This window comes from Triplophysa rosa, linkage group LG15, assembly GCF_024868665.1.
Source record: "Triplophysa rosa linkage group LG15, Trosa_1v2, whole genome shotgun sequence".
Classification (NCBI taxonomy): domain Eukaryota; kingdom Metazoa; phylum Chordata; class Actinopteri; order Cypriniformes; family Nemacheilidae; genus Triplophysa; species Triplophysa rosa.
In genome coordinates this window covers 12813453-12834124 of record NC_079904.1, presented here as the reverse complement: position 1 = coordinate 12834124, position 20672 = coordinate 12813453, and the positions used below count along the sequence as shown (strand labels likewise).

The following is a 20672-nucleotide window of genomic DNA, read 5'->3' as shown; positions in this document are numbered from 1 at the left end:
TAAATGGCACCCAGTTATGCAAGTCATGATGTATAAATCGAGGAAAGGCCAACAGATGTTCAAGTATTATTGCATTTTAAGATGATGTAGGCTATTGATTTACACTAATGTAAAAATGGATTTGTATTGTTTAATAATAACGTGCATAATATGGACAGACCAGTATACCTTGCATATGATAACATGATTAAAACAATGATGACAAACAGTGTTTCTTTTATTTCTTGTATGTTGTTGAATTTCAACAGAAACAAACCCCAGGAATGACAAAGTCAGCCAACAGCAAAGTAAAAGGCTGAGAATCTAAAGACTTATGAAAGTTGTGAAACAAGGCTAATTCCATCATATATTCATTTTGAACTCTTCCCAAAATGTAAATACTGTATTATTGTAAAAACATTAGTATTGTGTTGTTTAATTAATAATATTACCTTGTTTTCTTTGCAGTATTCAACATCTGCAAACACAGCATTTTTTTGTTATTTTAACCAATTGTCTGGTTAAAAACATTTCATTTGGTATTTAGGAGAAATGTTGTCACTAGTTAACACAATGAAAGAAAAATGATGATTTTATTGTAACACATAATAATGATAAATAGTAAATTCAGAAAAACAAAAAATAACTTGGTCTCCTATTTTTTGAAGCTGTATTTATTCAAGTACAATATTACTGTGCATGTCAGGGATCATGTATGTTTGGATAAAAGCATCTGCTAAATGACTAAATGTACATCAAAATGCTCCATCAGGTTTGGAAGGACAGAATTCAGTCGCAGACAACCAATTAAACAAAATATCTTTATTAATAAAAATTCCATGTCAAATACAAGAAGCACCAACTGCAGCAAACAAAAACAAACCCACAAGCTGGATAAAACTAACATTATACAGTGTCACATGCTGCATACTGATTTTCACAGGGACATACGTTAGTCAATCTGAAGATGAGCTTCTGAACACTGGCGCTCATATGTGCTGTATTGTTTTCTCTCTAAATAATGACATCAAGTTCAGTTCTATTACTAAAAAGTAAATATTTTTATTCCGTTGTTTGTTTCTTTATTGAATTACTTGCGATTAGTTATATCATGTCACATTTCTTACAGAAATCACAGCTTACAGTTTGATTGTATGTTTCAGTGTCTCTGTTTACATATAAGCAGTATCAAACTACTAATTAATACTAATAATGGCAATTAAACAGTCACTTTGTTGACATGCACTATTACACTTTGATCAAATTACATGCCATTGAAACAGCTGGATAAAATTTTGTGCTTCTCATATCTCCGTTATGGCCAGCAGAAGTTGTCTAAGCAGAGATGACGGTCCAATAAAACTGTTAATACAACTGCAACACAAAACTGTTAATATACACATTTATTACAGTGTAAAGCCTGTGGCATACTTATTTTTTTACATGTATGCAAACGCACAGCCTTGCAAAGTACACCGCTTTCGACTCGTACGCATACACACAGGTATTGACGCATGCGCACTGCGACATATTTCAATAACTCTCCGGGCCTACAGGCGTGATTTTTTTCCCAAACCAGTTAAGCACAAACCCCGCCCCTTGAGCGAAAACCCCACCCCGCAATCAGCGTTGCCAACTTGGCGACTTTGTCGCTATATTTAGAGACTTTTCAGACCCTTTTAGCGACATATTTTTCAAAAAGCGACTAGCGACAAATCTAGCTACTTTCTGAATAAGCCTTGGCGACTTGGCGTAACATTCTGCTCAACTTCTTCTGCCCCGCGAGAGCGAGTTTTTGCTTTCCCAGCGCAGCACCGCCTCTCCAGTGTTGCCAACTTGGCGACTTTGTCGCTATATTTAGCGACTTTTCAGACCCCTTTAGCGACATATTTTTCAAAAAGCGACTAGCGACAAATCTAGCTACTTTCTGAATAAGCCTTGGCTTATCAAAAATAAGGAATCAGTATACCGTATATAAAAAATCAGTTTAATAATCAGAAAAACAAGCCTTGTGCATCATAGGGAATAATGCTCTGAATATGTTACAGTTGGTTTGATACCTTTATCTGTAACGGTGTCAGAGTTTAATGCATTTAAGTAGGTACAGTGTGTTAAACATATCAAAAATAAGGAATCAGTATACCGTATATAAAAAATCAGTTTAATAATCAGAAAAACAAGCCTTGTGCATCATAGGGAATAATGCTCTGAATATGTTACAGTTGGTTTGATACCTTTATCTGTAACGGTGTCAGAGTTTAATGCATTTAAGTAGGTACAGTGTGTTAAACATATCAAAAATAAGGAATCAGTATACCGTATATAAAAAATCAGTTTAATAATCAGAAAAACAAGCCTTGTGCATCATAGGGAATAATGCTCTGAATATGTTACAGTTGGTTTGATACCTTTATCTGTAACGGTGTCAGAGTTTAATGCATTTAAGTAGGTACAGTGTGTTAAACATATCAAAAATAAGGAATCAGTATACCGTATATAAAAAAATCAGTTTAAAATCAGAAAAACAAGCCTTGTGCATCATAGGGAATAATGATCTGAATATGTTACAGTTGGTTTGATACCTTTATCTCAAATACTGTTGTCGTTTAATGGATTTATGTAATTACATACATTAAAAGTTGTACAATTATTATAAAATACATAAAATGGTAATTCCAAAAAACGGAGCCTTGTGCAATAACTGGCATGTTTTTCTGAACATTTTAGTACTGGTTTTATAGATGAATGTCACGTAATTAATTTGTTTAATCAATTTTCATGGTTAATTTATATTTCGTTTTTTTCTAGAAATTAAGCCTTGTGCAAAGTAAAGGGCATATATTTATGTCTATCTGAGTTAGTTTGGGCTCAAAACATAACAGGCGCAAAGAGCTTAATTGGTATGAAACCGAATGTCTAATGAATGTCCAATATCAAACTAACTTTACCACGGTATCCTAAACTAGGACAGCAATACCGCGCTCGCGAGGAGTCTTAGTTCAATTGGTTAACGTGAGTTTATCTACTGCCAAATACAAGTCATTTTACCTACCTTGCCACTGTAAACGAACTTCAACAATTCCATAGAAAATAAACTCTCCAAAACCCTCATGATTAATTAAGTGGGATGTGTAAATCGGGTTTAAGCAGTGGGTAACAGTTAGACATCTAGTTTAATTTCTGAGGGAGACTGCAACGTTTGTTGGCGATCTTTTCTCTCATTCCACGTTTAAAACAACATTGTGACAAACTGTTGGGCAAAATACTAAAACTAAAAAATAGGTTTGCATGAAACACATAAAATAAACCAAACTGCAAACTTACCGAACTGCCAGAAATCGAATCGAACATCCTCCTCCAGCTGCAGCCAGGAGTTGTGCTCTGTGTGATTTGACGTTGTGGCGCACTTTCGCTACACCAATCCTGTATTATTGACTAACACATTACAGCAAGGCTACAGCTAGGTTACAGCGAGACCAAAATATACTGTAGAAGTTTCCCGCTCAATCAAAATTACCCAGAATGCATTATGAACTGCAGTATTTTACTGTAATATACACATGCAGTATTGTACTGTGGATTTTTACAGTAATGTGCTGCTAAATCTACAGCGACATCTAACAGTGCAGTCAAAACACAAAGGCTTCAATGTTTTGCATAAATCATCGTCTGGAAAAGCACAGAAGTACAAAGTGATTGGATCTCATCATACTTCTCAAGCTTTTTTCCTGCAGTCTTTTTGTCACAACTGCATGGGTAGGGTATGATAAAGATGATGAGAGAAGGTAGAGAATTATGGTCAAAGGTGAGCTCAGATTCATTTGGAAAATAAAATACATTAACACGCATTTAGTAGGAAATTAACACACTCTGTTTTCCTAACATATAATAGTTACTGTGGTAAAAGATGCAATTGTTCGAAGTAAAAAAAACATAACATCTATCAAAATGTTGTCATGGTAAATTGGTGGATTCAATCCAGCTATATTTCTTTAGTGGTCATTTTTATGCCAAGTTCAATCCACTCATCACTAATGAACACGTTTCCCACTCAAAGGTAAAAATAAATATTTCTTTAGTTTTGTGCTTGTATGACTGTAATATGCCGGGCAAGCATGACATTGCATTTTGCGTTATGATTAGAATCACAAGGTGAACGGTTGTGGCTACAGCAACGGCCGGAAGTGATGAACAATCTCGCCATAAAATTACAATAAATTGCATTACCTACTGCCTACACCTACCCCAACCCTAAACCTAGCCTTACTATAAAAAGTAATTAACTGTTTATTAAGTTAATTATGCAGTACGGAAGTGCGCATGCCCAAACCAAGGTGAACTCAACCCCTAGTACTACAGACCATCATGAGACTGCCCCTGAAGGGAGGAGCATGTACAGAGCTAATGACAGAAGGGTGCAGCTTCATTAAGTTTAAAGACAAACAGCAAACGAGCGAAGTTTTTTATAAAAAGGAAGCAGACAAGCGAATAAAAAAATGAATGAAAAAGATTCAACCACAGAAGGAAATCAGAGTACTGCAAGTGGAGCTGTGGGTGGGAAATGCAGCAAAGCTGATTGGAAGGTAAGAACTTGCTTTGGAAATTCTTGGGAGAAATACAAGCGGTGCCATGGTCCATCTGTTTAAGAGGGGGGCTTCGATGGTTGTTTAACTTTATACAGCAGTTGAAATGAAAGAAGGTGGCTTGTTCTCTGATATTTAAGTGTTAGTTCATAGAAAGGTACATCTGCTAGCTAGTAACCTTATGTTGTCTTGTTTCCTGTGATACCGAGTAGATGAGCTTACTCGTGCTTGCATCAACTTTATGGTCAGCGTGTTTACATAGACCTTTTATTCGACTCATTAACTATTTTGACAGTATGATGTTTGATACGTGTTCTTTCTCTGGTTTTTAAGCAGCACATGGTCATTGTTTAACTTCTAGAATCGGCACGCTGGTTAAAACAGTATGTCTGTTAGAAGATTATTCTGACGTTTTCGGACCCGCTTGTTGTTACAGAAATTTCAGTGTCCCTTATCTGACCCACAATTTCCCAAAGATGACTTTAAGCAGATATGGAAGGACTGTCAGTACGAGAGCTTCTGGTATAGAGGTAAAAACACACACGCACACGCACTGAACACTCTTGCGAACAGGGTTTACTATCTCTGTATGAAAATATACCCGACTGATGTTTCGTGTTCTGTCTGAAAAGTGTTGCTGGGCTTTTACAGATTATATTTGGAGGTAGTCGGTTTGTGTGTTTTAGCCCATCCCCTTTAGAACTTGATGGATGGATGCTCAAGAATGTTTTCCAGAAAAGGGATAATGAAGTAAACTGAGGGCCCCTTTATGCTCAGTGCTTATGTTTAAACTGATATTTGGTTTAGCATTAGCACAGTGTTTGTGTTGGAGGAAACATGAAGTCTGTCTGGTAGTTATCTGCAGCTGCTGGCGATCTGTTCATAGCACGTGTCTGTAAGGCTCCTATAGTGCCCTAATCTTAGCAGCCCCTGCATTCACAGATCAACTTCGTACATCACATCTGAAACATTCAAATGTCCCTCAATTTTATTTATTTAAAGTTTATTTAGGTAAGGAGTAACATTTTTTCAGTGTTTGACCTTGTGTTATGTCTCCACAGCTCTTCCTCTGTCTGTCGCCAGTATGACTGTGACTGGTGGCCTTATGTACAGTGGTAAGACACTGATGCGAAGCCTCATTTAAAGCTCATATACAGTACATGTATTTTTTTTATATGATTGACGTTTAACAATACTCCGTTGGAACAAAACAAGTATGTTTAAATGAAGGGACATTTTTCAAAACCCAAACCCCATTGTAATTTGCGGTTTTATGCTTGTCTTTTTAACAGGTGTGTGGAAAAAGTCTAAGCGATTTGGGTATTTCCCGAAACTGATTTGTAAGTTCAAGCTCAAAGCACTTGATAACGTGAACGTGTCACTTCATATCATGCATGCTATTTTATTATTCCTACACTTAAAGGGGTCATATGGCGGAAGTACGTGTTTTTCTGTGTTTTTGGTGTGTTATAAGTTGCCCATGCATGTATTAGACACGTAAAAAATTGCACAAATGAAAGTGTGGGAACAAAAGATGCATTCTATCTAAAAGCGAATGCTCAACCAGACTGGCCTGAAACGCCTCGTGTAACCACACCCCGGCGAATCTACGTAACTTCGTAACATGATTTGACAAAGACCGCCCAAATCTACACGTAGTTAAGGTGGGCGTAATTGTAATCTCATTGTATCGTCTGTCAGTACAATTGCTTTAGAACCTGATGTACCAAATATGGTAAGAGGCGTTACATTTCCGTGAAATGCTTGCAGTATTTGACCAATCACTACGCACTTGTGAACTGGCCAATCATAGCACACCTCGCTTTTCAGAGCGATGAGCTTTGTTAAAAATCAGCGCGTTTCAGAGAGGCGGGGCAAAGAGGAGATACAAACATGCACGGTATGTGGAAAATACAACGTTTTTAATCGTGTGTACACATTGAATTACATCTAAAACAAACGATAATATTCGTTTTAGCCATGCAATATGACTCCTTTAACAATCTATTATTGAAATGCAATGCATAAACTGTTAACATAAAGTGATAGTTCACCCAAAAAACGAAAATTCTGGTATCGTTTACTCACCCTCTTGTCATTTCAAACCTGTTTGACTTCTGCAGAACACAAAACAATATATTTTAAAGATGAAAATGTTGGTAACCGAACAATGGCGGTACCCATTCACTTCTATTGTGCAGTCACAAAACCAAAGTCATTCATTCTTCAAAATATCTTCTTTTGTGTTCTGCATAAGAAAGTAGAGGATGAGTAAATAGTGACAGAATTTTTATTTTTAGGTGAACTATCCCTTTACATTCCTACTTTTTTTCTGCAGTGGCGGGCATTGTAGGTTATGCAGTAGGCAAAGCCTCTTATATCCCGACTTACAGAGAGAAGTTTAAAAAACTGGGACCAGAGTTCAACAAAGGGTTTGGTCCTGGGTTTGGACCGCCTGGATTTGGAGCTGGTGGCTTTGGACCTGGACATAGGTAAGAAATTGTGCATGCGTTCAGGCAGCTCAACGTGTGTGTGGATTGTTTGCTTGTAGGGTACCAAGATTACTTTTATGAATTTTCTCCTTTAAACAGACATTGCATTCATGTGTGTGAAAAATGCAAGCAACAGGGAGCGGAGGACGCCACAACAGCGCCTGATGCGCCCACTCAGAGCTGAGGTAAAACACGACACTCCTAAACACACCCTTAGTTACACAATAACCTAGAAACACCTATGGATCCACACACTAACCCCACCCCCCACTAACGTGTTTATGCCTGAACACCATACCCACTGACACCTGTTGGCCTACATACTAAACCACATGTTATCCATGCTGAAGGTAAATCTGTTTATGTTTATGTTACAGGGTCATTAGAATCAGGAGGACACAGTTCATTACTTAATGTTCATACAATGTTTTTTTTAAAATAAATAAACAATTCTGCTTTAAAAATATGATGCAACAGGTTTTTTTTGTACAGCTCAACTGGTAAAGCATTGCACTAGCAACACCAAAGGTCCTGGGTTTGATAACGTTTAAAAAAACATACTGAAATGTTTATCTTGATGCAACTTTGGCCATATAATGGCCTAATGTTAATATTTAAAACAATTTCGTATGGAAAGGCCTTTTGATATTAACAATCCACCAGGGGGCGCCAAGACACCACAATAGAGTTTTTCATCCATGCAGGTTCCAAAGGCCAAAGACGGGGGGCACAACCAAGTACCAAGGGAGCCTTAAAATTACTTTAAAGCTTTTTAAATGATAAAAAATTCTTTAAGAAAACTATATTTTAAGGTATTTCTTATTTTTATTATGCCAGGGTCACTATAGGGTAGAAATTGTAAGGGGGTCCTTCAAATATTGGTGGCAAGCTGTACCCGAACTACAAAATGTTCATTAAATCAAATGAAATGCCTTAAATACATTAATGATGGAACCATATGCGTCTCAGACAGCAGTGATGGTTAAGCAGTAATAGGTGGATTTGAAGAAACAATACACTTCCATTATCCTTTTTGACAAATTAAATAAATTACAGACTAAAAGGGACAGTTTACACAAAAATAAAAATTCTGTCATAATTTATTCACCCTCAAATTTTTCCAAATCTGTATTAATCTGCAAAAGTGCGCCAAAACAGTTTGCTTTCCTACATTCTTCAAAATACCTTCTTTTGTGTTCAACAGAACAAAGAAATTAATAAAGCAATTTTTCCTACAATGGTATCAATGGTGGCCAAGAACTGTTTGGTTACAAGCATTCTTCCAAATATCTTTCAGTGTTTATTTGGAACGACTCGAGAGTGAGTAAATGATGACAGAATTTTTATGTTGGGGAAAACTGTTCCTTTAAATGTATTTTACATTTACACACAAAGTGAATTAAAATAAAGCATGTACATAAATGTCTATAATTTCATGGCTAAGCTCAAGATTTCAATGAATGACTTTAAAGAAATCTAGCCTATAAATAAACAAGCCCTTTATCTCTGATCAAGGCCAAGACATTGTAATATTTGTAACATCATAGATGTTGATGATACCATTGGTCAAAGTCCATTTCTGTTTTCATAAAATAACTGGTTATCTGCACTGTTTCTTTAGGGAAGTTTATTTAAGCAACATTTCCATTAGAGAAACAAACTTAATTTCTGGGTTTATGGTAAATAATCCAAATATCTATGTCTCTGGTACTGTAGACAGAATTCTGTAATTAATAAAAAAACATAAACCTGTTAAAAGGATTAACCTTAAATCAGTTTACAGAAAAAAACATGTTTGTTTTATGCAATCAACCCTTTAAATATACAGATTGTAGGGTAAAGAGTTTTATTCCAACAAATTTGCATTCACTTTCACAACCGAGACTTGCTTCTAAAAGTACATTCATCTGCAGTGTGAATTGCATTGAAGCTTTTAGGCCTGATCTGGCAGAATGAGGCATGAATCCACAAGAGTCCCTACATCCTCAGATGTTGTCAACTCATTGAAATCCTTCAAAAAGTTTATCAACCTCATTCATCCCAAGCATCTCCGTACTTGGTCTTTTTAACTGGTGGGGAAAGAAAGGACACAAAAAAACAGCCATAATGACACTGGGGTGATGTTATAAATAGTTTTAAAATAACTAAGTTTGTATATGAATATGAATTCAACAATTTTTTTACTATAAATTTATCAATTAATGTTACAAACTCAGAACCTTGATTACATAAAAACAGCCCTACTCGCATCACTTTACACAAAGTGAAAACATTACATACTATAGTATTACTTTGAAGATGGCTTATGTGGAGATAGACTGCTTGGTCACCTAGGGCTGATACCAGTGGCAGCATGTTCTATCCCATATAAGGGCCATAAAGTTACTTTGATCCACCCATTCTTATTATCATCCCTGAGCTAGTTATATAACCCAAGAGGTGATCCTGAGACTGTCTGTGAATTACAGTACTGTAAGCACATACAGCTGCAGAAGAAATCAAGAGACCATTTTAAAGACCATTTACAGTTTTTGTGAATTTACATTTTCAAACAAAAATAATGTTTCTATTTGCAGAAAATTAAAACTGGAGAAACGGGTAAAAATAACAGAAAAGATGCTCTGTATTTTTTCAGACCTCAAATACTACAAAGAAAACAAGTTCATATTCACTTTTAAGCAATACAACAGTAATATTTGTACATGTATTTAGAAAAAGTAAAAAAAAAAAAAGTTTTGTGATAACCTCAGCAGTTTAGGTGTTTTGTGTCTTGTCATGCTGTCAGTCTTTAACATTGCTGTTGGATGACTTTGTCACTCCTGAGGTTTGATTTTGTTGAAATTCAACAGACACTGGACGGGAATGTCCACAATACATCTAGAAATGCTAACTGAAAAAAATGTGAATGGTCTCTTAATTTTTTCACCGCTGTAGATGACTGGTGTGGATGTCTTTATACATTTCATAAAAAATCCCTTTAAATATACAGATTGTAGAATCTCACCTTCCCTCTTAGGTGATGCTACCTCAGCTTGTGGTTTTAGCAGCGTTTCAGCTTTTTGCGTGATAGTGACCTCATAATTCTCTCTGTTTTTACTACGCAGGTCCTCATACAACACAGGCTTCTTCTTGGGCACATCCTCATCTGGATAGGGCGGAGCTTCGGGACAGGTTTAAATTACTAATGAACATATTACCAATCAGATGATATTTCAAAAACAAATTTCTGTTTGTAACGAAAATGCATATCACATTATATGGTGAAATTACATGTAACTGTGTGCAAACATATAGAAATACACAGTAGTTGAGGTTAAGGTTGCAGAACTAGAATTCGTAGTACATAAAAGTGGTGGTACCTTGAAGAGAAACATCATCCCTGATGCCCACAGGACCAGAATCACTGAATCCAGAACTGAAGGGGTCGTAGGATTGGGAGGGGCTGCTGTAGGTATAATCGCTGGTGTAATTGCTGTATGTCTCAGTCCCAGAGCTGAGTTCTGACTGGAACACTGACTTCGAACCAGGCTGTTGAGATTCTAATGGATTTGCATCTTCAAAGTCTGATTGGTTTAAACTTAAAAAAAAAAAAAAAACTTATCAGGTACAAGAATGTTATGCAATACTAATAATGTTTTATTTAAAATAAATATCGTCAGGTTAAACAATGAAAATATATATGCAAGAAAATTGTCTTAAATGCAATGTGCAAAAAAGAAAATGCTCATACTCAGAAGGCACGTGGTGCAGACGTCCCTGTCACAGCGCTTCTCCAAGAGGGGAGTTTACCAATTTCATAAACTTTTCTTGACAGACCCTCATGTATGACATTTTTCCACTTATGTATCCAAATATGCCAGCAACTGCAAACAAAAATCACATACATCCTGAGGCTCTTGGGAAAATATTGCCTTTAAAGTCCTCCACCTTCTGATTTAAGTTGCTTTTATATTAGTGACCGCTGTTCTAAATACTTACTCGCAACTTTGGGAAGTGAGCCAAATCTAGACGATGGAGTAAGAACTCCTGGGGACAAATAATAGTACAAAAACATTTCAGGGGTGAAACTGGCTCACTACAGATGCCAAAGGTAGGCAAAAGGTATCAATTAAGAACAAAATGAGTGCGATGACAACGGATGAAACAAATACATAGAATATTGATAGTCCCCATGGTGTTCTTAACAAATCCTTAATGACACAGTTACTACATAAAATTAATATTATATAGAGAAACGCACCTCTAGATACTAATACCTGAGCGACTGCCATAGCAACTGCAGAAAATGGCAAAGCTACGAATAACAAGAGAGATGATGCGTTACACAAGAGTTCTCATAGGAGGCATGCAACTTTGACAGAATTAAAGACATCATAACTTGTCATAAAATTGTAGAGCACCTACATCTGTACCAGAAGCTTTCAGAATTACACTCTCTGAAGACACGCCTCTCTTCCTCATTAGGAATATAAGCAGCCCCTGCAGGACCCTGTAAAGACAAGACTGTGTGAAAAAGCTCTCTGAAAGTTCTGAAATCTATTGACCCCCAAGACATTCAGACCTTACATGCAAACACACTATTCTTTGTTGTGTATTTTTTGTTTAAAGGGACAGTTCACCCCAAAATCATAATTTACTCACCCCTCAGGTTGTTTCCAACCTGTATAAATTTCATTGTTCCGATAAAAACAGAGATAGATATTTGGAAGAATTTTAGCAATTTTCAGTTCTGGAACATCCATCATTCACTACCATAGTAGGAAAAAATATTTTTTTGGCTCGGTTGAACACAAAAGTAGATTTTGAAGAATTTAGGAAAACAAACAGTTCTTGGGCACCTTTGACTACCATTTATTTTTTCCTACTATGGTAGTCAATGATGTCCCAGAACTGAAAATGACTTACATTCTTCCAAATATCTTTCTCTGAGTTTATGATGAGAACGAGGGTGAGTAAACGATGACAGAATTTTCATTTTGTGGTGAACTATCCCTTTAAGAATAAACCGTAAGGTAACGTAAAACTTTACCTTCCCAGATCCATGTGGGATTTGAGCCGCCGGAATAAATCCAGATGATGCTTGCGACATGACTAGCGTTACTGTGTATAGTGCGATTAGAAAATCAACAATGCGTTTGCAGTATCCATTAGATTACGCAGTAGTATTAACAATTCAAACGACATGACCTCCAGTCGACTCTTAGCAAACAAACACTTGACCCGGAAGTCGAGTCGTTAAGACGGAAGTACCAGTTGCCAGAGAAGGGCTCTGGGAAGCGCCAATGAAAAGTCCTCCAACGAGCTTGGATGAGAATTTTTATGCTCTTTTGATTTTTATACATGTATGCTTTGTGTGTTTGTATGTTATTTTATTCATATTTGTATATTCATATTTATAAATGTTAAAAACGTCCTGTGCTAGGTATTAACCAAAAACCAACCAAAGAAAAGAACAACTTATCACTCGTTCAGGCACATATTAACTGCAAATAAAATCTATATGTATATTTACTTATCATTTATTGGTTATGTTATTTTTATATTAAATTATTTGCAATCGTACAACGTGCGGATGCCTGTGTGCATTTCTACACAAATAACTAACGTTGCCAACATTTTGAGAAAGCATTACTAAAAGTATGATTATTGATTTGCATCTATCAATCGCGCATTAAAAATGAAACCTCATAAACAACGTGGTTTTAAAAACATTTATTTTTTATTAGTTATACACTTTTATACATATACACTTTTATACAACAGCAAACTACCACAGAACCACGTCCTCTCATCCAATCCAGTAGCAGTCTGTGTTGACTGATAGCTAAATCAGCCAATAGAATGGTTTCTGCGTTTAGCGTGCACGATAGGGGCGGGGCTTAACTCCGCAATCTTGACACCGCAGCTCCCCTATCAGAGGATCGGATTGTCAAAGCCGTTAGCTAGCGCTGCTCCAATCTGATGGACAGGGAGGTGGGCACGTTGTCATTCGTCGAGTTTTTAGGTGTTTTGCGAAAAACACCGAGAAGATAACGTTTAAGATCGCGAATGCATAGACAGCGGGACGAACAGTAGAGATCAACGGATGTAAGAGTTGTAAAGCTCGCGCCCGTCTCAACTTTTGGAGAGAATAGTCAACGGGGTTTTCAGCGTTAGCGCGAGCAGGCTAACGTTAACTGACGAGGAAAAGCGCAGCTGCTCTATAAAAGGTAAGAGAGGCCGATTTCTGTTTATTAAACCTCAAATCACGGACGTTTGGTGTAAGAATGAGACGGCCAGCTTTCACTTTTAACGCTTATCGGTTGTCTTATCAGATGTACCTTTCCTTTTAGGTTATTAGTAAGCAGTTGTGTTGACCTGCAATTTGAAGATGAGCGCAGTTTAGTGGCTGTGTCACAAAATCTAAAGGGCTGTTTGGCGAGACAGCATAACTTGAACGTACTTGGCAATAATGTGCATGTTTAATATGTGATCTGAAAAACGTTAACTACTCAACCAAGCTCAAGTCTACACGCATAAGCCATTATGTAACTTTTTTTATTGAGTGTTGAGAGTTTGTAAGGCGAGCATGGGTTTATTAAACCTGAAATAAACCTTTTAGGCAACGTACTTGGGGGAATACAGTTGCAAAGTTGTAACTTAGAAACATTATTTATTAAATTAATGGACATATACTGTATCAATTGCAGGTACGGTGTTACCAAAATGTGTTAAAAACCACCTTGATTCTCTGTGTTAGGAGGATATGATAGCTGCCCTCTTCCTGGAAATCAAGTGATTTTGTAAATGTACTTCTCACGCTTTATTTCCTTCTTGTGGGAAGTGTTAGTGGTTGAGTTATTAATACGCAGACATTGGTTACTGTTAATCCAGACACCTCTTTTTTCCCCCTCAGTGCCTAATAAAATCACTTGAAAGGTTCACTATTGTTTATTAGGTGTCTTATGCAAACATGCCCATGAGTCATAAATGATGCTAACAGCCTCTCAGCATTTGGTGTTGAACAGCAGTATGTTGAACAGTGTACAGAGAAGAGTTCACACTACTGATGTGCGCTTTGAGAGGAGTGTGAACATTCTGCTCTTTGAATGCAATGATCGTACTGTGTACTGTGTTTGTCGTAAACAGAGACCGATGCAAGGGATTATTGCACTGATGTAGGGCTGCAGCTATCGATTCTTTTACTAATCGAGTATTCTACTGATTTTTCCATCGATTAATCGGGTATTCGGATAATAAGTACTTTTTTCTTTATTAAAAAGCAATACTAAATATACAAGAGAAAATAACACAGGTCTCTTAAAATGAGTAAAACAACTAATTTGTTTCCTTTTTAGAACAATTAGTTTTTATTGCTGAAATAGCATACATTAATATCTGTGAAAACTAAACCCATTTAGTACATTCCATTGCCATATTAAATTCAAAATGCAATATAATACAAATATATAAATAAGAAACATGAATAAAAATGGAAATAATAATTTCAAACAATAGCCTATGACTTTTATTTTGGCAGGTTGTCAGAAGACGCTTATTTTTTAGTATGTCTGTTTCTTCACTCAAACAATAACATGTTTGTGAAATAAACTCTCAGAGTAACTCTGGAGATGAAGTTCATGTCCTCATTCAGCGCAGACGCAGACAAATTCATGAGCATCACGCGTGTAGCACGTTAAACTGTGCAGTTCATTCACTCAGACACGCAGACCAGACAGATGAAATGTGTAAATAACAGGATTCGGTGTCCACTAGTCCGCATCTAGTTTGATGGACTCAATGCAGCCGGAAAACAAGTTTCACTCGCAAAATAGACTAAAACTAAGTAAAATAGCAGTTCACCATTTCAATAAGCTATCACTTATTTATCAGCATGAGACATACGTGTGAGCGTGTGAACAGACTCAAATGCGTGTGTCTCACGGTGAATGCGTGAGACTTGAGAGCCCTGTAACATGAATAGAGTTTAGCGGGCTGTGCGTCAGTAATAACGGTCCGTGGGGAAACGCAGTGCTCCGTGTGTACTGTAGTTAAATGGATTAAACGAGGCTTCGAGGCAGCAAAAATTGCCTCGATGATTTTTTGTATTCGAATAACTCGAGTTACTCGAGGAATCGTTTCAGCCCTACACTGATGTTCAAATTTGTGAACATTATTCTCTGGAGGTGGGATTTAACTCAGATTTAACCCAAAATCTTAACAGGCTAAAATACACTACAAGACTTTTGCTCAAATTTTGCCCAAATTTTCAGTCAGGACTTGTTGCAGAAAGTCTGTGCCTGAACGTCTGCATATTTGATCAGTTAGTGTGTTTCTATCTGAAACTTTCAAAAAGTCTGCAAGTGTGTGATGTCTAGTTTAAAAAAATCTGTTAGATTTTAAAAGTCTTGTAGTGTATTCCAGCCATAAGAATTCAGCAAGATTAATAATGGAACAACCCCATAACACCAAGAATTGGGTTAAATTGAGTTAAATTGTGTACAGACATGATAGTTTTGTGTTGTTACTAAACGATTAAACTTCAGGTTCTGTTGACTTTGGTCAGTAGGTCACCTGGAACAACCTAGCAACCACACAGCAATGTGCTAAACAACAGTCAGAATTTTGTAATGACAACCCACCGTATTAACCACTTAGCTGCACTTATTTTCTTCAGAAAGTGTAAGAGTGTTAAAATATGTACTTTTTTATTAAAGATACTCACGATGAAAATACAGTAGGCTATAGATTATTGCTGGCTTCCAGTGAAATCAGTCATCAAAAAGTGTTTAATACATTTGTATTATCTGCCCTGATATTATTACTCTCTTATATCAGAATATTGTGGAATAAATCTTCACATTATATTATCCCCCTTTAACACAAGTTGCATTTGCCGGTACCTTGAATATTTCAAGAACATTTTCCTAGTAAATTTTGCAAAAGCATCCTGGTGACGGTGTACTGTGCTTTTTGGATCGATAGCCTTGTAAATCGTCCCATTTAATATTTGTTCTCTGTAATTGCCTCCTCGCTTGAACTAATTCCTCGTGGTAATTAGTCCCACATAAATGAAAGAGATATACAGTGCAATATGGTCATAATCCAGGGGGATCAGTTTGTCATTTACGGGGGCGGGGGAAGGCATGAATTGTTTTGTCATCACGTGTCTAATCATGCATTATAATTTAAATCTAAATTTGCCTGAGGTTCAAGTGTTTTTACACCCTCTTTTTGTTTAAAACATTATTAAGGGAGGAATCACAACATAAACTGTTGCGCAACTACAAGTTAAAATGGTATGTAGTAGGGCTGCACGATATATCGAAAAATCATCGTTATCTTGATAATAGTATATGCGATATCCATATCGCAGAGAGTTGCGATAAACTTAATTTGTTTCATGTGTCAATCATTTGTGTGTTGCATGCTTAGATTGTCCAAATTGGACCAATCAAAAGGGGCATTACTATCTTTATACCCACCAAGTAGGTGCTATTATACTATTGGCTAGATCGCGGGCCCAAAGGTGAACCTAGCGGCTCAAAGCAGAGAGCGGAAAATAAATATGGCAGGAATGGAGACGAGTGAGGAAAATGACAGCGACGAACTTGTGCCTAAAAAGAACGGTAAATTACGTCTGAAATATGGCAATATTTTGCAGGGCAGTAATCAATAGTGCACTGCACTGAGTCCATGCGGACGCGGAATCCTGTTATTTAAATGTCATCTGGCTGTTCTGCTGTCTGAGTGAATTATGTGCACAGTTTAAAGGGCACGTATTTTGCAAAATTCACTTTTATAATGTGTTAAAACATTAATACGTGTCCACAGTGTCTGTAAACAAGCAGTCTAAACAGTTAAAAATGTGCTCACTCCTTTTTTAACAATTTGTAATTCAAAAACCCTGCTGGTAAAAGCAAAGATTTGAATTCTGCCGTTAATGTCGTCACTCAACGGCAAAGCCCGCCCAGCAGTGGTGACGATCTGCCCTATTTGCTTAGACACAGTCCCATGTGGGAAGTACAACAGTCGCCATCGTTAGATCGTCACTGGAGCTACACAATGTCTGCGCCACGGAGGCACTACAGTTGTTCTGTATTAGGATGTACCGACCAGCATAACTGTCTCCATAGACTCCCGCAAGCTGAGTTACAGAGAACAGCATGGTTAAATTTCATTTATGAAGGCAATGTCCCGCTGAGAATCAGTAAAGTATTTCACGTTTCCGCCAATCATTTCATGCCGGACTGCTTCGCGAATGAGGGCCAGTACAACGCTGGACTTTCAACGAGGTTGCTACTGAAACCGGGAGCAATACCAACACTTCGTGCCCAGTCCTCATATCCAGCAGAAGCAGTAACGTTAAGTATCACACCTCATATTGTTGCTGATTAGTCTTTCAAAATTGCCACTCTTAATGTGCTTGTTATCGCGCTATATTGGTAATGTTGCTAACAATAGAAGTACAGCGTCTAACTGTATTTATTGACGCTGCCCTCACATGCTGTCGGGCTTATCGTAAACAATACGTAAAGTAAGTGTGACAGTACATGATAGAACAACGTTGAAAGCGTAGTATAACTGTAGTAACGCTAAACTATACCTGCTCGACATCCATGCAGCATTTATTCTCTGGCTCTGTAGTCATTTTACTGCAATTCCCACACGAGCACCTGCACAGCGATATATACATTATCATGACGGACCATGCTAATGCTTATCGATCACTTGAAGAACGTAAATTTCACAATAACTGCAAAATTACAACTAACCATTCGGAAACATCCTGTTCAATTCTTAAGGTTGTCACTTCTTGTGTCTGTCCATCAGTGTCAAACTCCGGTTCGTACGGCTGAACACCACTAACAATTACTGACATTTTGATGTTTTGTTTTGGCCGGTACGCATCGGCTCTCACTAAATCCTTGGTGTTTCGAGTCTGATGTCATCACGTAACAGTGTTTTATTGGCGATTTTAACAATCAAAGGTAGTTTAGGTGGTTAGAGTAAGGTTAGGGTTAGGGTAAAGGTTTTGTAAGTCTTGAAACACCAAGAATTTAGTGAGAGCCTCAGCACGAGTTCCTGAAACTCCGCCCTCTTCTGGAGAGGGGGCTGGGACGAAAAGCTCATTAACATTTAAAGAGATACAAGCAAAATCGGTGCGTTTTTACACACACTCAAAAACGGGCAACTTCAACATGCTATAATAAATGGTCCGCTGGGTATTTTGAGCTAAAACTTCACATACACACTCTGGGGACACCAGAGACTTATTTCACATCTAGTAAAACTAGTAAGAATATATATTACCTGTTTATTTCAGTATGATAATTACATATATATAAATAATAAAAAATAGCATTTCTCTAGGAAATGATATATCGCAAGAAATATCGTTATCGCAATATTCAACAACAAAATCGCATATCGCATATTTTCTCAATATCGTGCAGCCCTAGTATGTTATATGCATTACATGTGTGTGGCTCTCTCATTTTTCCCTTCGAGAACCTCTTTACTTTGTCATGAAGGAATGAAAAAACCCAAAATAGTGAGGGCTTTTTGTTGTTGTTGATGAAGCTGCTTGTACAGAGCGGGGCCGGTCAGTCTGGTGTAGGTGGCATATTAATGCTCATGTGGGCATTTTGGAACTCAGGCCGTACAGAGTGTTTTTTTACTAGAAATAAAGGGGACTTTTAAACTTTTTTTAACCAGATCCGACATAATGTTGCTATTGGCTCCCTGTGCCATTGCGTAAGTGCGCATTTGCTGAGTGAACCAGAGTCATGTATGCGGCGCTCCTGCGAGGCTTGCGGATGATGGTCCTGGCCAGATTTTCCATACGCCTATTTTGCTGATGTTTGTTGCTATGAACATATGGGTCTGCCGTCAGCTGGCTCTCTGAGATTGCCAAGAAAATTTACCCAGCATTCCTCTAGATAAAGGACTCTTATAGAATGGCTGGTGAAAAAGAAACAAGGCTGTTTTTGTGCGTCTGAATATACTTTGCAAGCATGTTTTTGTGTGTGTTGCTTGTGTTTGTGTCATTGTGTTTGCTAAAATCTTGAGGACAGTGATGCAGGAGGATCTGTGTGCTTTACATGTGTGTTGAAGTTGCCTGGTTGTGAATTATGTGTGAGATAAGGGCAAAACACTTTAGAGCATGAAATACAACATATTAACAAAAAATACTTTCTATTGTTTCCCTGTAAATAGGAAAACTATACAGCATTGTGCGCTGTCCAGTGTAAATGTTTTTCTTGAACCAAACACAGGAGTATGTTGTGAATCATGAAGTCAACACAACTCACTTCCTCACAGAATCAACTGTGAGCATCACCCATTTCCTCATTGAACCGCAGGATATTATGTGTGACTCGAGCCCAGAAGCATTACTGTGTCATCCTGCTTTATATACCATTTCCACCTATACTGCAGCAGGGGAAACTATCGGTGTGATTGGAGATCAGAGTGCATTATTAATGCCCAGGCTGCAGGTTCTGTCCGACCCTGACCGTCATCTTCCTTTCTGTCCAGAGCCCAACACGGCAGGCGTTGTTCCCCCACTATTCATCACTGTGGCTCAGGTTTTCATCTCACGCATACCTGCATGATTTCTCTCCGCTGGTTCTCGCTCACAGCTAGTTAAGATGAGGGATTACCCTTAAAGGAGCAATGAATTAAGACATAAATTTTAACCCGTGCTTTTGTTATATAAGGGAGAATCGTATATAAGCAAACATCCTGTAAGTGTCAGAACTGAAAAAGCCCTTGTTACTGAAATTACAACTGTTATTGACACCAGGCCCAGCGAACGCCAGGTCCTGGAATGCACCTATCTATGATAGGTGGAACACCGCCTCCACAGAAGAATATCAACAACTACTTCTCTAGCTCCGCCCACTTGTTCGCGCATGACAAGTAACACAAGTTGCGCGGAACCAGATAGAGTGAGCAAGCAATAAACATGCCATTAAAGATCGCAAAATATTGTGCAGTCAGTGCCTGGTTGTGGAAGAACACAGTCCCTGCATAACCTTCCTTCGGATTCCGACATTAGTAATGCGTGGTTGAAGTTTATTTTTAAAGACGTTCCAGCTCACGTGGGTAAACATTACCGCGGATTCCTTTGTGAACAAGGCACAGGTCGATGCTGGATTTGCGGAGAGACTAAAATTAAAAATCAGTGCTGTGCCATCTATATTGGATCCGATAGCAATGGCACAGCAATCTTATGTGAGTACAACATTTTGGGGTAGAAAACCTGGGTAGAAAATAATCTATTACCTTTTGGTTTTGATGTTTTTGAATGTAAAAACCACGCAAACGTCATAAGTAGACCTCATACAACAGTATAAAACAATAAACAAGCGCAGTTCATGACACCTTTAACTAGGGATGTAACGATTCACCGTGAGCCGGTTGAAAATCGGTTATAATGAGCGCCGATTCAAATCGGTTGAGGCTTGAACTGAATCGCAATACATTTTTTGAACAGCAGGGGCCGCTATTTTCACTGCAAACCTAAACGTGGATGCTGATATTTCTTAAATGCAAAAAAATCCAAGAAAAGCACAGACAGTATTAGTTTGTTTATATTAAAGAGACTTTTTCTATTATTAATTTGTTATAAAAT

At 37.6% G+C, this 20672-nt stretch overlaps 2 protein-coding genes across 2 annotated transcripts; one reads left to right on the top strand and one right to left on the bottom strand.

Annotated features, from left to right (window-relative positions):
• The first annotated feature begins 4358 nt into the window (after positions 1-4358).
• Positions 4359-7526, top strand: ociad2 (OCIA domain containing 2). The gene is made up of 7 exons (XM_057353875.1): positions 4359-4562; positions 4999-5092; positions 5624-5677; positions 5855-5902; positions 6901-7054; positions 7154-7239; positions 7432-7526. Exons 1-6 carry the CDS (start codon positions 4476-4478, stop codon positions 7236-7238), a joined length of 522 nt encoding a protein of 173 aa, XP_057209858.1. The 5' UTR covers positions 4359-4475; the 3' UTR covers position 7239; positions 7432-7526.
• Positions 7527-8700: 1174 nt separating this feature from the next.
• On the bottom strand, positions 8701-12320 carry ociad1 (OCIA domain containing 1). Its single transcript, XM_057353874.1, is given in 8 exon segments — positions 8701-9123; positions 10059-10214; positions 10414-10631; positions 10785-10917; positions 11033-11080; positions 11295-11348; positions 11459-11543; positions 12084-12320. Coding segments are annotated over 8 exon segments (792 nt in total). The 5' UTR covers positions 12144-12320; the 3' UTR covers positions 8701-9085.
• Between the last annotated feature and the right edge of the window lie 8352 nt (positions 12321-20672).